The sequence below is a fragment of the Salvelinus fontinalis genome, chromosome 13 (genome assembly GCF_029448725.1).
Source record: "Salvelinus fontinalis isolate EN_2023a chromosome 13, ASM2944872v1, whole genome shotgun sequence".
NCBI classification, from domain to species: Eukaryota; Metazoa; Chordata; class Actinopteri; order Salmoniformes; family Salmonidae; genus Salvelinus; species Salvelinus fontinalis.
This window is the reverse complement of record NC_074677.1, coordinates 46,370,464-46,387,529: the sequence shown is the minus strand read 5'-3', so window position 1 is coordinate 46,387,529 and position 17,066 is coordinate 46,370,464. Positions and strand designations below refer to the sequence as shown.

Genomic DNA, 17,066 nt, shown 5'->3' with positions numbered 1-17,066 from the left:
TAGCTTCTGGGCCTGAGTAGCAGGCAGTTTACTTTGGGCACATTTTTCATCTGGACGTGAAAATAGCGCTCCCAAGCCATAAGAAGCATTAACTAGTGCTTTAAAGTATTTTTTACTTAAGTACTTTACACCACTGGGAGATGACGCTATGATCGAAAGGCTAAAATCGGTGGATGCGGTGGATTGAGTCCATGCAAAACAACACATTTCTGTTGCTTAAACAGACGGATTTTGACGGGGATTTTTTTATTAAGCTAATTAGATTTCCGCGGGGGCATGGACATCAACTCTAGGGGGTTAATGATCTTAACAGGTCTTGAATAGTTTACTGGTTTTGAAAAGTTTTTACTGGTCTTGAATAGTATTTACTGGCCTCTAATGATCTCTACTGGTCTTCACCCTCTCCAGTCATACCTGGTTGAGGTCAGCAGAAAAGGGGGAAGGGTCCCAGGCCACCAGCACACCTGTGCTGTACAGAGAGCTGGACAGGAAGCGGTGGTCGTCTGATGCCATCACCTGCAGGACAGGTAAAAACAAAGTTGTATCACCTATTACAGGTAAGAACACAGCGTTATACAACATATTAAGGTAACAGCAGTTTTACACTTTATATAAATTTACATTTGAGTCATTTAGCAGAAACTCTAATCCAGGGCGATTTACCTTGCATTCGGAAAGTATTCAGACCCATGACTTTTTCCACATTTTGTTAAGTAACAGCCTTTTTCTAAAATTGATTAAATAAAAAAATGTCCTCAATCTACTCACAATACCTCATAATGACAAAGCGAAAACATTATTATTATTTTTTTAAATACCTGATTTACATACAGTTGAAGTCGGAAGTTTACATACACTTAGGTTGGAGTCATTAAAACTAATTTTTCAACCACTCCACAAATTTATTTTTAAACTATAGTTTTGGCAAGTCAGTTAGGACATCTACTTTGTGTATGACACAAGTAATTTTCCCAACAGTTGTTTACAGGCAGATTATTTAGCTTATAATTCACTGTATCACAATTCCAGTGGGTCAGAAGTTTACATACACGAATTTGACTGTGCCTTTAAGCAGCTTGGAAAATTCCAGAAAATGATGTCATGGCTTTAGAAGCTTCTGATAGGCTAATTGACATAATTTTACTCAATTGGAGGTATATCTGTGGATGAATTTCAAGGCCTACCGTCAAACTCAGTGCCTCTTTGCTTGACATCATCGGAAAATCAAAAGAAATCAGCCAAGACCTCAGAAAAAAAACTGTAGACCTCCACAAGTCTGGTTCATCCTTGGGAGAAATTTCCAAAAGCCTGAAGGTACCACGTTCATCGGTACAAACAATAGTACCCAAGTATAAACACCATGGGACCATGCAGCCAACATACCGCTCAGGAAAGATACACGTTATGTCTCCTAAAGATAAATGTACTTTGGCGCGAAAAGTGCAAATCAATCCCAGAACAACAGCAAAGGACCTTGTGAAGATGTTGGAGGAAACAGGAACAAAAGTATCTATAACCTGAAAGGGCGCTCAGCAAGGAAGAAGCCACTGCTCCAAAACCGCTCTAAAAAAGCCAGACTACGGTTTGCCACTGCACATGGGGACAAAGATCGTACTTTTTGGAGAAATGTCCTCTGGTCTGATAAAACAAAAATAGAACTGTTTGGCCATAATTACCATCGTTATGTTTGGAGGAAAAAGGAGGAGGCTTGCAAGCCGAAGAACACCAATCCCAACCGTGAAGCATGGGATGGGAGCATCATGTTATGGGGGTGCTTTGCTGCAGGAGGGACTGGTGCACTTCACAAAATAGACGGCATAATGAGGATGGAAAATGATGTGCATATATTGAAGCAATATCTCAAGACATCAGTCAGGAAGTTAAAGCTTGGTTGCAAATGGTTCTCCAAAATGGACAATGACCCCAAGCATACTTCCAAAGTTGTGGCAAAATGGCTTAAGGTCAACAAAGTCAAGGCATTGGAGTGGCCATCACAAAGCCCTGACCTCAATCCTATTGAACATTTCTGGACAGAACTGAAAAAGCATGTGAGAGCAAGGAGGCCTACAAACCTGACTCAATTACACCAGCTCTGTCAGGAGGAATGGGCCAACAAGTTGTGGGAAGCTTGTGGAAGGCTACCCAAAACGTTTGACCCATGTTAAACTATTTAAAGGCAGTGCTACCAAATACTAATTGAGTGTATGTAAACTTCTGACCCACTGGGAATGTGATGAAAGAAATAAAAGCTGAAATAAATCATTCCCTCTACTATTATTCTGACATTTCACAATCTTAAAAAATGTTACACCCCTTTTTCTCCCCAATTTCGTGGTATCCAATTATTAGTAGTTACTGTCTTGTCTCATCGCTACAACTCCTGTACGGGCTCGGGAGAGATGAAGGTCGAGAGCCATGCATCCTCCGAAACACAATCCAACCAAGCCGCACTGCTTCTTAACACAGCGCGCGTCCAACCCGGAAGCCAGCCGCACCAATGTGTTGGAGGAAACACCGTACACCTAGCGACCTGGTCAGCGTGCACAGCGCCCGGCCCGCCACAGGAGTCGCTAGTGTGCGATGAGACAAGGATATCCCTACCGGCCAAACCCTCCCTAACATCTCTGATGTTGCACTTATGCTGGGATAGTGTATGACCTAGAGGCTCACTCCCCTCAGTGAGCTTGTCCAGGAGTGGGGTCAAGAATGGGTTTTACTTGAGATGGGAGTATCTGGAGTTGACAATTGATTTATGCCATTGGATGAGTTGGTGTTTGTGCTATGAGTACCAGGAACGAGATCAGAAACTCGTCTTAGGAGCCAAACTGAAAGATAATTTATAGCGAATGCTATCTGGCTACGGGATACTCCTTTCTCATTTAAAAAGTCTCACCTTGTGACACGTTCTAAACATCTGTGGTTTGTTATGTAGGCTAGGGGGTGGATCTTTGCTATAAAAGATCTCAGTAGCCTTTGTGTGGTGGCTCTCAACGGATCATCTGAGGTTGATTCGTCGACCAGCCACCGCTATTGCAAAGCTCTCACTAATAAAGATTCAGTTTAAGTATAAGGAAACCTGGCACCATTTTTCAGCAGCAGGGACTGAGTGACTAGTCAGGTTGACGGAAAGATGAACGGAGCAAAGTACAGAGAGATCCTTGATGAAAACCTGCTCCAGAGCACTCAATACCTCAGACTGGGGCGAAGGTTCACCTTCCAACAGGACAATGACCCTAAGCACACAGCCAAGACAACACAAGAATGGCTTCGGGACAAGTCTCTGAATGTCCTTGACTGGCCCAGCCAGAGCCAGAGCCCGAACATCTCTGGAGAGCCCTAAAATAGCTGTGCAGCAACACTCCCCATCCAACCTGACAGAGCTTGAGAGGTTCTGCAGAGAAGAATGGGAGAAACTCCCCAAATACAGGTGTGCCAAGCTTGTAGGGTCATACCCAAGAAGACTTAAGGCTGTAATTGCTGCCAAAGGTGCTTCAACAAAGTACTGAGTAAAGGGTCTTAATACTTATGTAAATGTTGTATACTTTTTTTTAAATACATTTGCAAAAATTTCTAGAAGCTGTTTTTGCTTTGCCATTATGGGGTATTGTGTGTAGATTGATGAGGGGGGGGGACTATTTAATACATTTTAGAATAAAGCTGTAACATAACATTTGAAAAAGGTCAAGGGGTGTGAATACTTTCCAAATACACTGTAGGTAACAACACAGCTTTAAATCACCTATACAGGTAAGGACAGAGCTTTATATAATCAATATACATGTTCACACAGATTCATGTTCACACAGATTCACACAGATTCACAGTACCAGTCAAAAGTTTGGACAGACCAACTCATTCCAGAGTCTTTCTTTATTTGGACTATTTTCTACATTGTAGAATAATAGTGAAGACTGAGGACATCAAAACTATGAAATAACACATTTGGAATCATGTAGTAACCAAAAAAAGTGTTAAACAATTCGAAATATATTTTATATTTGAGAATCTTCAAATAGCCACCCTTTGCCTTGATGACAGCTTTGCACACTCTTGGCATTCTCTCAACCAGCTTCATGAGGTAGTCACCTGAAATGCATTTCAATTAACAAGTGTGCTTGTTAAAAGTTAATTTGTGGAATTTCTTTCCTTCTTAGTGCATTCGAGCCAATCAGTTGTGTTGTGACAAGGTAGGGGTGGTATAAAGAAGATAGCCCTATTTGGTAAAATACCAAGTCCATATTATGGCAAGAACAGCTAAAATAAGCAAAGAGAAACGACATTCCACCATTACTTTAAGACATGAAGGTCAGTCAATCTGGAAAATGTCGAGAACTTTTAAAGTTTGTTCAAGCGCAGTCGCAAAAACCATCAAGCGCTATGATGAAACTGGCTCTCATGAGGACCATCACAGGAAAGGAAGACCCAGAGTTACCTCTGCTTGCGAAGGATAAGTTCATTGAAGAAATTGCAGCTCAAATAAATGCTTCACAGAGTTCAAGTAACAGACACATCTCAACATCAACAACATCAACTGCAGCAATTTGACCTTCATTGTCGAATTGCTGCAAAGAAACCACTACTTAAGGACACCAATAAGAAGACCAGACTTGCTTGGGCCAAGAACCATGAGCAATGGACATTAGACTGGTGGAAATCTGTCTTTTGGTCTCATGAGTTCAAAATTGAGATTTTTGGTTCCAACCGCTGTGTGAGGAGGAGGTGTGATGGTGTGGGGGTGCCTTGCTGGTGACACTGTCTATGATTTATTTAGAATTAAAGGCACACTTAACCAGCATGTTGCAGCGATATGCCATCCCATCTGGTTTGCACTTAGTGGGACTATCATTTGTTTTTCAACAGGACAATGACCCAAAACACACCTCTATTTGACCACAAATGAGAGTGATGGAGTACTGCATTAGATGACCTGGCCTCCACAATCACCTGACCTCAACCCATTTGAGATGGTTTGGGATGAGTTGGACTGCAGAGTGAAGGAAAAGCAGCCAACAAGTGCTCAGCATATGTGGGAACTCCTTCAAGACTGTTGGAAAGCATTCCTCATGAAGCTGGTTGAGAGAATGCCAAGAGTGTGCAAAGCTCTCATCAAGGCAAAGGGTGGCTACTTTGAAGAATATAAAATATATTTCGATTTGTTAAACACTTTTTTGGATACTACATAATTCCATGTGTTATTTCATTGTTTTTATTTCTTCACTATTGTTTTACAGAAAATAGTAAAAATATAGAAAAACCCTTGAATGAGTAGGTGTTTCCAAACTTTCGACTGGTATTGTATATCACCTATACAGATAAGAATACAAATAAATACACTGGTATTATCACGTGCAGAACATTCGTAGAGCTGTGGCTGGGCCTCACTAGCATTATGTAAAAGCTTCATGCAGTTGTTATTCATTGACAGCGTATTGTTTGTAGACCATGTTAGCATGGCAGCCAGAATCAGTTTGGAACTGATCCAGGTGTAGACAGGCCACTCCTTGTTAGTATAGTGGTGAGTATCCCCATCTGTCACGTGGGGTTCAAATACCTTACGGAGAGGCACATCTTTTCCCACTCCAGCGTAATCATATTTCCTCCGAGCTACCCCTTATGTAATCTTGGAATATGGAATTGTAACTCGATATTACTCTTTTACTTTGACAAATCAGAATAACGAAATCTGAGCTGTTGTGGGACACCTGGGTCATATTCACTAGGCACCAAACGGAAGAAAACTGACTAAAACAGGGAGCGACTATTTTAACTTTGTAAAGATATGCTTGTTTATGCTTTCTGTTGCAAAGCGTTTTGCTATGGTGAGTACTAATGAATGTGACCCTGACCTGAAATAACAGCCATAATTGTATTCTGAACTAACAGCTGTAGTCATAGTCAGAGTCCGTGGCAATCCTGTTTGTAGAAAATAGAACGGAAAATGCCGCACACCGCTACTCATGCTCCCACGTGATATTTATCTACAACGTTTCGACCCTTAGGTCTTCATCAGGAATCGAGTTCTTCAGCTGTAATCCTGTTTGTAGACAACGTTCTCACAATAACCAAATCGATTCCGAACTGGCCTTGGCGCCACTTAACTCGCATAAGGCTATCAAACATGTCTAATCACCATCCAGTTGTTCATGTTTCACAAACCAATCCTTTATAGATTGTCCTTCTTTGAAAGAAGGTCACAGCCAATAGCGTCGCACGCCTCCATCTTTCAAAAGACGAGGTGTGACTAATGGTTAACTCAGCCAACCACCTGAGAAAAAAAGAGTGACGTCCAGACAGTGCATGATCGAGACAGAACTGTAGCTAGCTAACTAGCTAGCCAACCTTCTACAACTTTATCCTGGACTATCAGCTTTTCATACCAGGAATGAATATGAACCCATTTAGCATCTCTAGGCCTCCACACATACAAGCCGCTGATGCGCGCCTTTGGAACAGCTACATTTAAAAAAAAGAAGGTCTAATAAATCTGTTTAATATATGAAAATGTATTTCGGATTAACAGAATATGAGTTGGCCTACTGTACGTTAATTGGCTTTGTGCCATGCTATGTATTCCATAGGCTGTAGGCTTGTTGTCACGAATACCACCGAAGGTGGCTCCTCTACCTGTTCGGGCGGTGCTCGGCGGTCGTCGTCGCCGGTCTACTAGCTGCCACCGATCCCTTTTTCCTTTTTCGTTTGTTTTTGTCTAATTGTTTTCACCTGTTCCTTGTTGGGGTTTTGGGATGGGTGTTATTTAAGTTCGTTTAGCCCGCTGGTTTGTGCGGGCTTGTTGTTATTTCACGTTAGTGGTGTTTGTGTTCTTTTGGGTTTTCGCTGTCCGGTATTTGAGGTACTATGGTTTTGGGTTTGTTGCACCTGTGTTTTGTGCCTCACCCATGTTTGTAACTGGTTACATTTTCGAAAGGACATTAAAGCGTTTTTCCCGTCAACCTTCTGCGTCTGACTCCACACCCATCACTCTCCAGACGTTACACTTGTGTAACAAGGGGTGAATTTTATATTGTATAATTACACAAACTCTTAATAGTTCCCATGCCTGATATTAGTGTGCATTATTTTTGTTGACGTAAGTGCCCTTTTTAATGTTGCACATTTCCTTCTACTTCTGTATTACCCCTAAACAACCCCTTCCCCCCTTACCTCTTCCCATTCTACTGTATCCATGTGGAAGAGGTAGGTTAATGTTAAATTGGCCCATGGAAATCCTCATCAATCAACGTTAAAACCCAGCTATTGAGTTTATATAGTTACTGACATTGTAATATTATGGTCTTCTACCAGTATATTATGATTTTATGCATTTATTCACTTTTATCTGTTGATTTGTGAATGCTGTACATGCTAGCTGGTTACTGTACTGTTCTCTGTGCATGTTGTCATTGGGCTAGTATGGCTATTCGTGTCCCCTGTTGTTCATTTGTACTTTAGAGGAGTTGGTGCAAAAGGGCAGCACAACATTTCATTTATGGATGTTTGCTTCTTTATCAGGTATGTCACCTGTTTTTGTTTGTCTGGTTATGTTGACAATATTTACTGCCCATGGTTAGCTAGGTTCGCAAGTGCATGTCATTAACTGTACGTAATGCATGGCTGTCATTTATCAAAGTTTGCTAGCCCAGGCCTACAGGCTAGACTGTACAATGCATGATACATTTTATACTGTACATTGCACTATCTGGTATCATTGTCAAACGAGATGATTGTTTATTTGCGCCCTTTCTACTGTGTGTGGAAGAGAGGAGTTGGTGCATATTTCATTTCTATATGTTTGTTTCTTTATCAAAAAATAAAGCATCATTAGACCGACCCTCTGGTCGGTCATCTGTTAACCGATCAAAACACAACGCAGAGGCAATCTACACCAGTCACACTTGTTCATTTAGCAGACAAGATATGCTTTTAAGTCCCGTTATTTTATATAATGTGATTTTATAGTAAGAAGAATATAATTTCACTTAACTGAATAAAATAGAAAGGATTTTTCCCCCCACATTCTGAAACGAGTGTGCATATGAAGTATGTTGACTTGAAACAGGCCCTATATGCTAGATTATAGAGTTATTTAGCAACTTTAGTTGTGAATGATACAAACCGTAGAATGTCTTAGAAATCCAAACATATGTTGGCTGCATGATGCGACTATAGGCTACTGATGATTTGAGAGAGTCCAAAAAGAGCTTGCGCTCTGTTCCTTGCCTCAGGCTCCACACGCAGTTCTCTCCTCAAGTGGTCATATTTTCACCCATCAGACTATTCTCAATTGAATCTTAGAATGGCACATTATCAAATGGGCAGGAACAGGGGCTGGAGAAAAAAGACACGTGGGCCATATGCACTCCAATAGCAATGGAGGCCACTTTCCCGCCCGGTTTGTTTTTTCAATGACGCCATGTAGGCTACTCCGGTTATTTCAATCCACACATCAACCACTGTTTGAAACGCATGGTGGTGATATATTCTGTATCAAAAGGTAATGCGTCAGCCTATTAATTAGGAAAACATGAAAATTACCCATTACTCTAGGCTAACTCTGTAAGCCGCCCTGCACAACCAATCAAACATTAGCATCGCCTAGGCCTATACATTCTCTCCCAGACTCATGGATAGAAGATGGGGAGCGTAGCATACGGTAACCAGTCCACTAGTATGCATAATAATACAGTCCACACTCGAAGGCACTAGAATTTATATAATTTTGGAGGATCGGCTAGACCAATTATGTACCAAAGACATCTTCAGGTTTTTTTTCGGGCTTGGGCTCTTATATAGGCCTATGCATAAGCTCTAATATGCCTATGGGTGTTTTGAATTAATCATCACCTATTAATCATCACCTTAGAAAACACTGTCCATTTCGTTGAAACAATACCCACAATGACCATGTTTTACACTGTTTCAACCTGCTGCTGAACTTCTTTCTTCAAAATGATCAATCACAGTGAGGGGAGTTTTAAAAACATGAAACTGTTTTGAAGTGTTTGATGTGATTTTTTGATTGCATTTGCACCTGTGGTTACAGGGACAATAGAGCCCCGAGTACCAGGCCAATAGGACCTGATGGAGGGACAATAGAGCCCTGGGTACCAGGTAGTTAGGACCTGATGGAGGGACAGTAGAGCCCTGAGTACCAGGTAGTTAGGACCTGGTGGAGGGACAATAGAGCCCTGAGTACCAGGCCATTAGGACCTGATGGAGGGACAATAGAGCCCTGAGTACTAGGTCATTAGGACCTGATGGAGGGACAATAGAGCCCTGAGTACCAGGCCATTATGACCTGATGGAGGGACAATAGTGCCCTGAGTACCAGGTCATTAGGACCTGGTGGAGGGACAACAGAGCCCTGAGTACCAGGCCATTAGGACCTGATGGAGGGACAGTAGAGCCCCGAGTACCAGGTTGTTAGGACCTGATGGAGGGACAATAGAACCCTGAGTACCAGACAGTTAGGACCCGATGGATGGACAATAGAGTCCTGAGTACCAGGCCATTAGGACCTGATGGATGGACAATAGAACCCTGAGTACCAGGTCATTAGGACCTGATGGAGGGACAATAGAGCCCTGAGTACCAGACAGTTAGGACCTGATGGATGGACAATAGAGTCCTGAGTACCAGGCCATTAGGACCTGATGGAGGGACAATAGAGCCCTGAGTACAAGACCATTAGGACCTGGTGGAGGGACAATAGAGCCCTGAGTACCAGACCATTAGGACCTGATGGAGGGACAATTGTTCCCTGAGTACCAGGCAGTTAGGACCTGATGGTTACCAAACTTGCTTTTGACCAATGAATGTCCAGAGTGCATATGAGGAGATTACCGTGACTCAACGGTCACGTGGAATTTTACTGCAGACATGACTGCTGGTGTGGCGGTAATATGGTCAACGCGTGATAATGTAAAAACATACATAGGCCTATGACATTTGAACTTTCTGTTAATCTACAATCAACAAAAATGTAAATGCACCTGCAACAATTTCAAAGATTTTACTGAGTTAGTTCATAAGGAAATCAGTCAATTGAAATAAATGAATTAGGCACATGGCGGGCATGCAGATATGCATCTGTTCAAAAAAATGTATGGGCTGGTCAGTATCTGGTGTGACCACCATTTTCCTCATGCACGTGACACTTCTCCTTTGCATAGAGTTGACCAGGCTGTTGATTGTGGCCTGTGGCATATTGTCCCACTCCTCTTCAATGGCTGTGTGAAGTTGCTAGATATTGGTGGGAACTGGAACACGCTGTCGTACACGTCGATCCAGAGCATCCCAAACATGATCAATGGATGAAATGTCTGGTGAGCATGCAGGCCATGGAGGAACTGTGACATGTTCAGCTTCCAGGAATTGTGTCCAGATCCTTGCGACATGGGGTCGTGCATCATCATGCTGAAACATGAGAGGATGGCGTCGGAAGAATGGCATGATAATGGGCCTCAGGATCTCGTCACGGTATCTCTGTGCATTCAAATTGCCATTGACAAAATGCAATTGTGTTTGTTGTCCGTAGCTTATGTTTGCCCATTCCATAACCCCACCTCCACCATGAGGCACTCTGTTCACATAAATTACATCAGCAAACCGTTTGCCCACACGATGCCATACACGCTGCCACATGATGCCATACACGCTGCCACACGATGCCATACACGCTGCCACACGATGCCATACACGCTGCCCGCCATCTGCCCAGTACAAAATGCACCCCCTCCCCAACTTTACAAATATTTTTACATGACCCTCCTCTTGTACTGTAAAATACATTGAACACCCTACCCCCTCATAGAATTAACTCAAAATAATGGTTATGATCACAAATAACAATAACTGTAGCGACCCTGTGTTTATAAACATCTACGTGCCATGCTTGTCTACGGGCCAGAAGGTTAATGGTTTGCTGACAACCATGGACTAGAATCTCACTGCCTGTTTCATTACTTCACTATCAGAGCCGGATGCAGACAATGATCAGATAGGGAGAAATCCGATTTTCAACAATTTGATGCCATATTTATAATTATATAACAAATTGCCATTTTTTCCCCACCAATAGGTTCCTGTGCCACCACACAACCAATAAACAAAAAGAATACAGACTTCGGCCACTTCAACATCATGGTTTGCGTTTTCAACACCAGAATAAATAGACATGTCAATCTTGACAAATACCCCTTCCTACCTTGTAGGTTTACCCAGTATCGAAGGCATGGCTTGACAATCTCTGAATGTCATTAAATGTTTTGGTGTTTTCTCCATTCATCAAATTGCTGGTGCACAGCTTGGATTTATTGATTGATTTTAATTGTCAGTAAAAAAACAACAGCATATATATACACAATTTTAAAAGTGACCGAGATTGCACAATAAATTCAGGGACTTATTTCCATTGTGGTTCCTACAGTTGCTGCAGCATATGCTACAGTAATATAAGGACTGAATGCACATCTAATTTACACATCTCCGTCTGGCTTTCTGGGGTCACCTTTTTTATTGTAAAGATTATAATTGTTTCAATTTCAGCTGCATTTTTAAATCAGCATATCACCTGAATATCGTTGCTTTAAATCAGTGTGCACACGAGCACTCTGAAATAGTCTCTCTCTCCATCAATTACATTCAAATTGAATCTGAGAAAGAGAGAGAGACAGACATTGAGTGTACACAACATTGAACACCTGCTCTTTCCATGACAAGGCAAAAGCTATGATCCGTTATTGATGTCACTTGTTAAATCCACTTAAAATCAGTGTAGGATTTTTAAGCCTTGAGACAATTGAAACATTTTCTTTTTTTACATTTATTTCACCTTTATTTAACCAGGTAGGCCAGTTGAGAACAAGTTCTCATTTACAACTGCAACCTGGCCAAAATAAAGCAAAGCAGTGCGACAAAAACAACACATAGGACACATGGGATAAACAAAAGTACAGTCAATAACACAATAGAAAAATCTATATACAGTCTGTGCAAATGTAGTAAGATAAGGGAGGTAAGGCAATAAATAGTCCATAATGGCAAAATAATTACAATTTAGCATTAACACTGGAGTGATAGATGTGCAGATGATGATGTGCAAGTAAAGATACAGGGGTGCAAAAGAGCAAAACTAATAACAATATGGGGATGAGGTAGTTGGGTGGGCTATTTACAGATGGGCTGTGTTCAGGTGCTGTGATTGGTAAGCTGCTCTGACAGCTGATGTTTAAAGTTAGTGAGGGAGATTTAAGACTCCAGCTTCAGTGATTTTTGCAATTTGTTCCAGTCATTGGCAGCAGAGAACTGGAAGGAAGGGCGTTCAAAGGAGGTGATGGCTTTGGGGGATGACCAGTGAAATATACCTGCTGGAGCGCATGCTACGGGTGGGTGTTGCAAGGATGACCAGTGAGCTCAGATAAGGCGGGGCTTTACCAAGCAAAGACTTATAGATGACCTGGAGCCAGTGGGTTTGGCGATGAATATGATGCGAGGGCGAGCCAACGAGAGCATACAGGTCACAGTGGTGGGTAGTATATGGGGCTTTGGTGACAAAACTGATGACACTGTGATAGACTACGTCAAATTTGCGTTGGAGGCTATTTTGTAAATGACATTGCCGAAGTCAAAGATCGGTAGGATAGTCAGTTTTACAAGGGTATGTTTGGCAGCATGAGTGAAGGAGGCTTTGTTGCGAAACAGGAAGCCGATTCTAGATTTAATGTTGGATTAGAGATGTTTAATGTGAGTCTGGAAGGAGAGTTTACAGTCTAACCAGACACCTAGGTATTTGTAGTTGACCACATATTCTAAATCAGAACTGTCCAGAGTAGCGATGCTAGTCGGGCAGGCGGGTGCGGGCAGCGATGGTTTGAAGAGCATGCATTTAGTTTAATTAGCATTTGAGAGTAGTTGGAGGCCATGGAAGAAGTGCTTCCAAACGAAGCTTGTTTGTTAACACAGTGTCCAAAGAAGGGTCAGTTTGTTAACACAGTGTCCAAAGAAGGGTCAGATGTATACAAAATGGTGTTGTCTGCGTAGAGGTGGATCAGAGAATCACCAGCAGCAAGAGCGACATCATTGATACAGTTGAAGTCGGAAGTTTACATACACCTTAGCAAAATACATTTAAACTCAGTTTTTCCCAATTCCTGACATTTAATCCTTGTCAAAATTCCCTTTCTTAGTTCAGTTAGGATCACCACTTAATTTAGGAATGTGAAATGTCAGAATAATAGTAGAGAATTATTTCTTTCAGCTTTTATTTCTTTCATCACATTCCCAGTGGGTCAGAAGTCTATAAACATTCAATTGGTAATTGGTAGCATTGCCTTAAACATTTTAAACTTGGGTCAAACGTTTCAGGTAGCTTTCCACAATAACTTGGGTGAATTTTGGCCCATTCCTTCTGACAGAGCTGGTGTAGCTGAGTCAGGTTTGTAGGCCTCCTTGCTCACACACGCTTTTTCAGTTCTTCCCACACATTTTCTATGGGATTGAGGTCAGAGCTTTGTGATGGCCACTCCAATACCTTGACTTTGTTGTCCTTGTGCCATTTTGCCACAACTTTGTAAGTATGCTTGGGGTCATTGTCCATTTGGAAGACCCATTTGCGACCAAGTTTTGACATCCTGACTGATGTCTTGAGATGTTGCTTCAATATATCCACATAATTTTCCTGCCTCATGATGCCATCTATTTTGTGAAGTACACCAGTCCCTCCTGCAGCAAAGCACCCCCACAACATGATGCTGCCACCGTGCTTCATGGATGGGATGATGTCCTTCGGCTTGCAAGGCCAAACAGTTATTTTTTGTTTCATCAGACCAGAGGACATTTCTCCAAAAAGTACGATCTTTGTCCCCATGTGCAGTTGCAAACTGTAGTCTGGCTTTTTTATGGCGGTTTTGGAACAGTGGCTTCTTCCTTGCTGAGCGTTCTTTCAGGTTATGTCGATATAGGGCGTTTTACTGTGGATATAGAAACTTTTGTACCTGTTTCCTCCAGCATCTTCACAAGGTCCTTTGTTGTTGTTCTGGGATTGATTAGCACTAAAGTACGTTCATCTCTAGGAGTCAGAATGCTTCTCCTTCCTGAGCGGTATGACGGCTGCGTGGTCAATGGTGTTTATACTTGCATACTATTGTTTGTACAGATGAATATGGTACCTTCAGGCGTTTGGAAATTGCTCCCAAGGATGAACCATACTTGTGGAGGTCTACAATTTTTTTTCTGAGGTCTTGGCTGATTTATGGTCCATTACCTCAGTGAGCAAATCAATAAAACATTCTGTAGCGTGATTTAAATAGTCCTCTAGATAAATCAGCTCCCAGGGTAAAGCAGCCAAATCATTTAGAAATAGCTCATGATTAAATGTTTTAAAAGGTCTCTTGATCACAATCCTAGGGGGTTTCTTTGGAACCTTGGTGTTCATGGTTATGGTCACAATATTATGGTCTCTCCAGCCCACTAGCATTGATATGGCTTTTAAACATTGCAATGGTATATTACAGAAGATCAGATCAATGCATGTGTCAGAACAGTGAACCAAATTAGTTGATGACCGAGTAGTATCATTAACCATTTGTTTGAAACCACAGTTCTCTGCATCAATTTAGTTATATTTTAATTATTATGATCCTTCCAATTTAAACTCACCAAAAAAAGAAACATCCCTTTTCAGGACCCTGTCTTTCAAAGATAATTCGCAAAAATCTAAATCATAGATCTTCATTGTGAAGGGGTTCAACACTGTTTCCCATGCTTGTTCAATGAACCATAAACAATTAATGAACATGCACCTGCGGAATGGTCGTTAGGACACTATGAAAACTTAGGACACTAAAGAGGCCTTTCTATTGACTCTGAAAAACACCAAAAGAAGATGCCCAGGGTTCCTGGATAGGCCTCTTTAGTGTCCTAAGTTTTCATAGTGTCCTAATGACCATTCCGCGATTTTTACGGATTATCTTTGAAAGACCGGGTCCTGAAAAAGGGACGTTTCTTTTATTGGTGAGTTTAAATTGGAAGGATCATAATAATTCTAATATATGCCACCAGCCATACTGCTCGTTCTGTGAGTGATTTCCTGCAAGACAGGAATGTCAGTGTTTTGCCAAGACCAGCGAAGAGCCCGGATCTCAATCCCATTGAGCACGTCTGGGACCTGTTGGATCAGAGGGCTCAGGCCATTCCCCCCAGAAATGTCCGGGAACTTGCAGGTACCTTGGTGGAAGAGTGGGGTAACATCTCACAGCAAGAACTGGCAAATCTGATGCAGTCAATGAGGAGGAGATCCACTGCAGTACTTAATGCAGCTGGTGGCCACACCAGATTCTGACTGTTACTTTTGATTTTGACCCCCCCCCTTTGTTCAGGGACACATTATTCAATTTCTGTTAGTTACATGTCTGTGGAACTTGTTCAGTTTATGTCTCAGATGTTGAATCTTATGTTCATACAAATATTTACACATGTTAGGTTTGCTGAAAATAAACACAGTTGACAGTGAGAGGACGTTTCTTTTTTTGCTGAGTTTATATTAAAATCAAAACATACATATCTATATGTTACTATCTGTGGTCTGGTCAAACCCAGTGCATAAGACATCCAGATAGGACACCTTAGAGCTAGGAGGTCTATACACACATCCTACCAATATGGGTGCCTGGTGAGGCAGATGTACTTGAGCCCATAGTGCCTCTGTTTGACATACATTAAGGTCATCACTCTTAAAAGGTATATGATTCTGGATATACAGTGCTACACCCCCACCATTCCTATTCCTGTCTCTTCTCAGTAGACTATATCCTTGAATGTTCATTTGCCCATCATTTACAGATGCTTCTAAATGCGTTTTGGTCAAAGTTAAATATGAATATTATTTATGTTGACCAAGTTAAATACCTCATGTATTTCGTTAGGAAGGCTACATACATTAACCTGAGCTATATGCAGCCCTTTCCTTATCAAGTGGAGATCAATAGAGCATGTATTCATTATAGTTAAGTTGTCATGATACACTACAACACACAAACTCAGATTTGAACATTGGATTAAAATAGCCAGGAAGTTACTCTAGAGTCCCGATACAGTTGGATTAAAATAGCCAGGAAGATACTCTAGAGTCCCGATACAGTTGGATTAAAATAGCCAGGGAGTTACTCTAGAGTCCCGATACAGTTGGATTAAAATAGCCAGGGAGTTACTCTAGAGTCCCAATACAGTTGGATTAAAATAGCCAGGGAGTTACTCTAGAGTCCCGATACAGTTGGATTAAAATAGCCAGGGAGTTACTCTAGAGTCCTGATACAGTTGGATTAAAATAGCCAGGGAGTTACTCTAGAGTCCTGATACAGTTGGATTAAAATAGCTAGTGAGTTACTCTAGAGTTCCGATACAGTTGACCTTTGATGTAATGTTTATCCATCACCATAGAGACTCATTAATTCAGGCAACGCTTTTCCTTCATGATGGGATACGTTTGTTTTCTCCTTTCATTGATCTCAGTGGGGAAGGGCTCATTCATTCCAAAATCTGTGTTTGAGTTCTTTGCCCCTGCTTTTCGTCATTTCCTTTTGCTGAAATTTGTCAAAACATGCAATAATAGCCAGTGGCCTATTTCCAGAGGCCTTACCCATTCTATGGACTCTGGAGAAAGTGACATTATGTACAACCTCAGTGGGCAGTTTCAGTTGAGTTGACATAAAGTCTCGGACAGTGTCCTCACAGCCTCTGCTGTTGTCATTCTCCGGTATCCCTGAAAATGTTAGATTGTCCCGCATTGATCGACACTGTACATCAAGCAAGGTTTCTTTAAGTTGTTTGTTCTCCCTTTGCACCACCTCCACCTTGCCATGAATAGAGTCTACAGTACCTTTAAGCTCCGTGTTCTCTTTCCTTAGATTATCAATCTGACATTGTCTGAATTCTAGACTGCCATCTGACATGGTCTGAATTCTAGACTGCCACATAATGCATTGATGTCCTCTCGTAATATATCCAAGATATCAAATTTGGCAAGCCTTTCATTGATCTATTTTAACAAGTCAACATCCATATAAGTAAAC

General features: G+C 41.6%; 1 protein-coding gene across 3 annotated transcripts in view; it reads right to left on the bottom strand.

The window, feature by feature from the left end:
* st6gal1 (ST6 beta-galactosamide alpha-2,6-sialyltranferase 1) overlaps positions 1–17,066 on the bottom strand; it is a 134,151-nt gene that overhangs the window by 23,648 nt on the left and 93,437 nt on the right. For all 3 annotated transcript variants that reach the window (XM_055943036.1, XM_055943035.1, XM_055943037.1), the window contains exon 7: positions 415–516. In XM_055943036.1, coding sequence (XP_055799011.1) covers positions 415–516 — 102 coding nt within the window. The remainder of the gene's footprint in view (positions 1–414; positions 517–17,066) is intronic.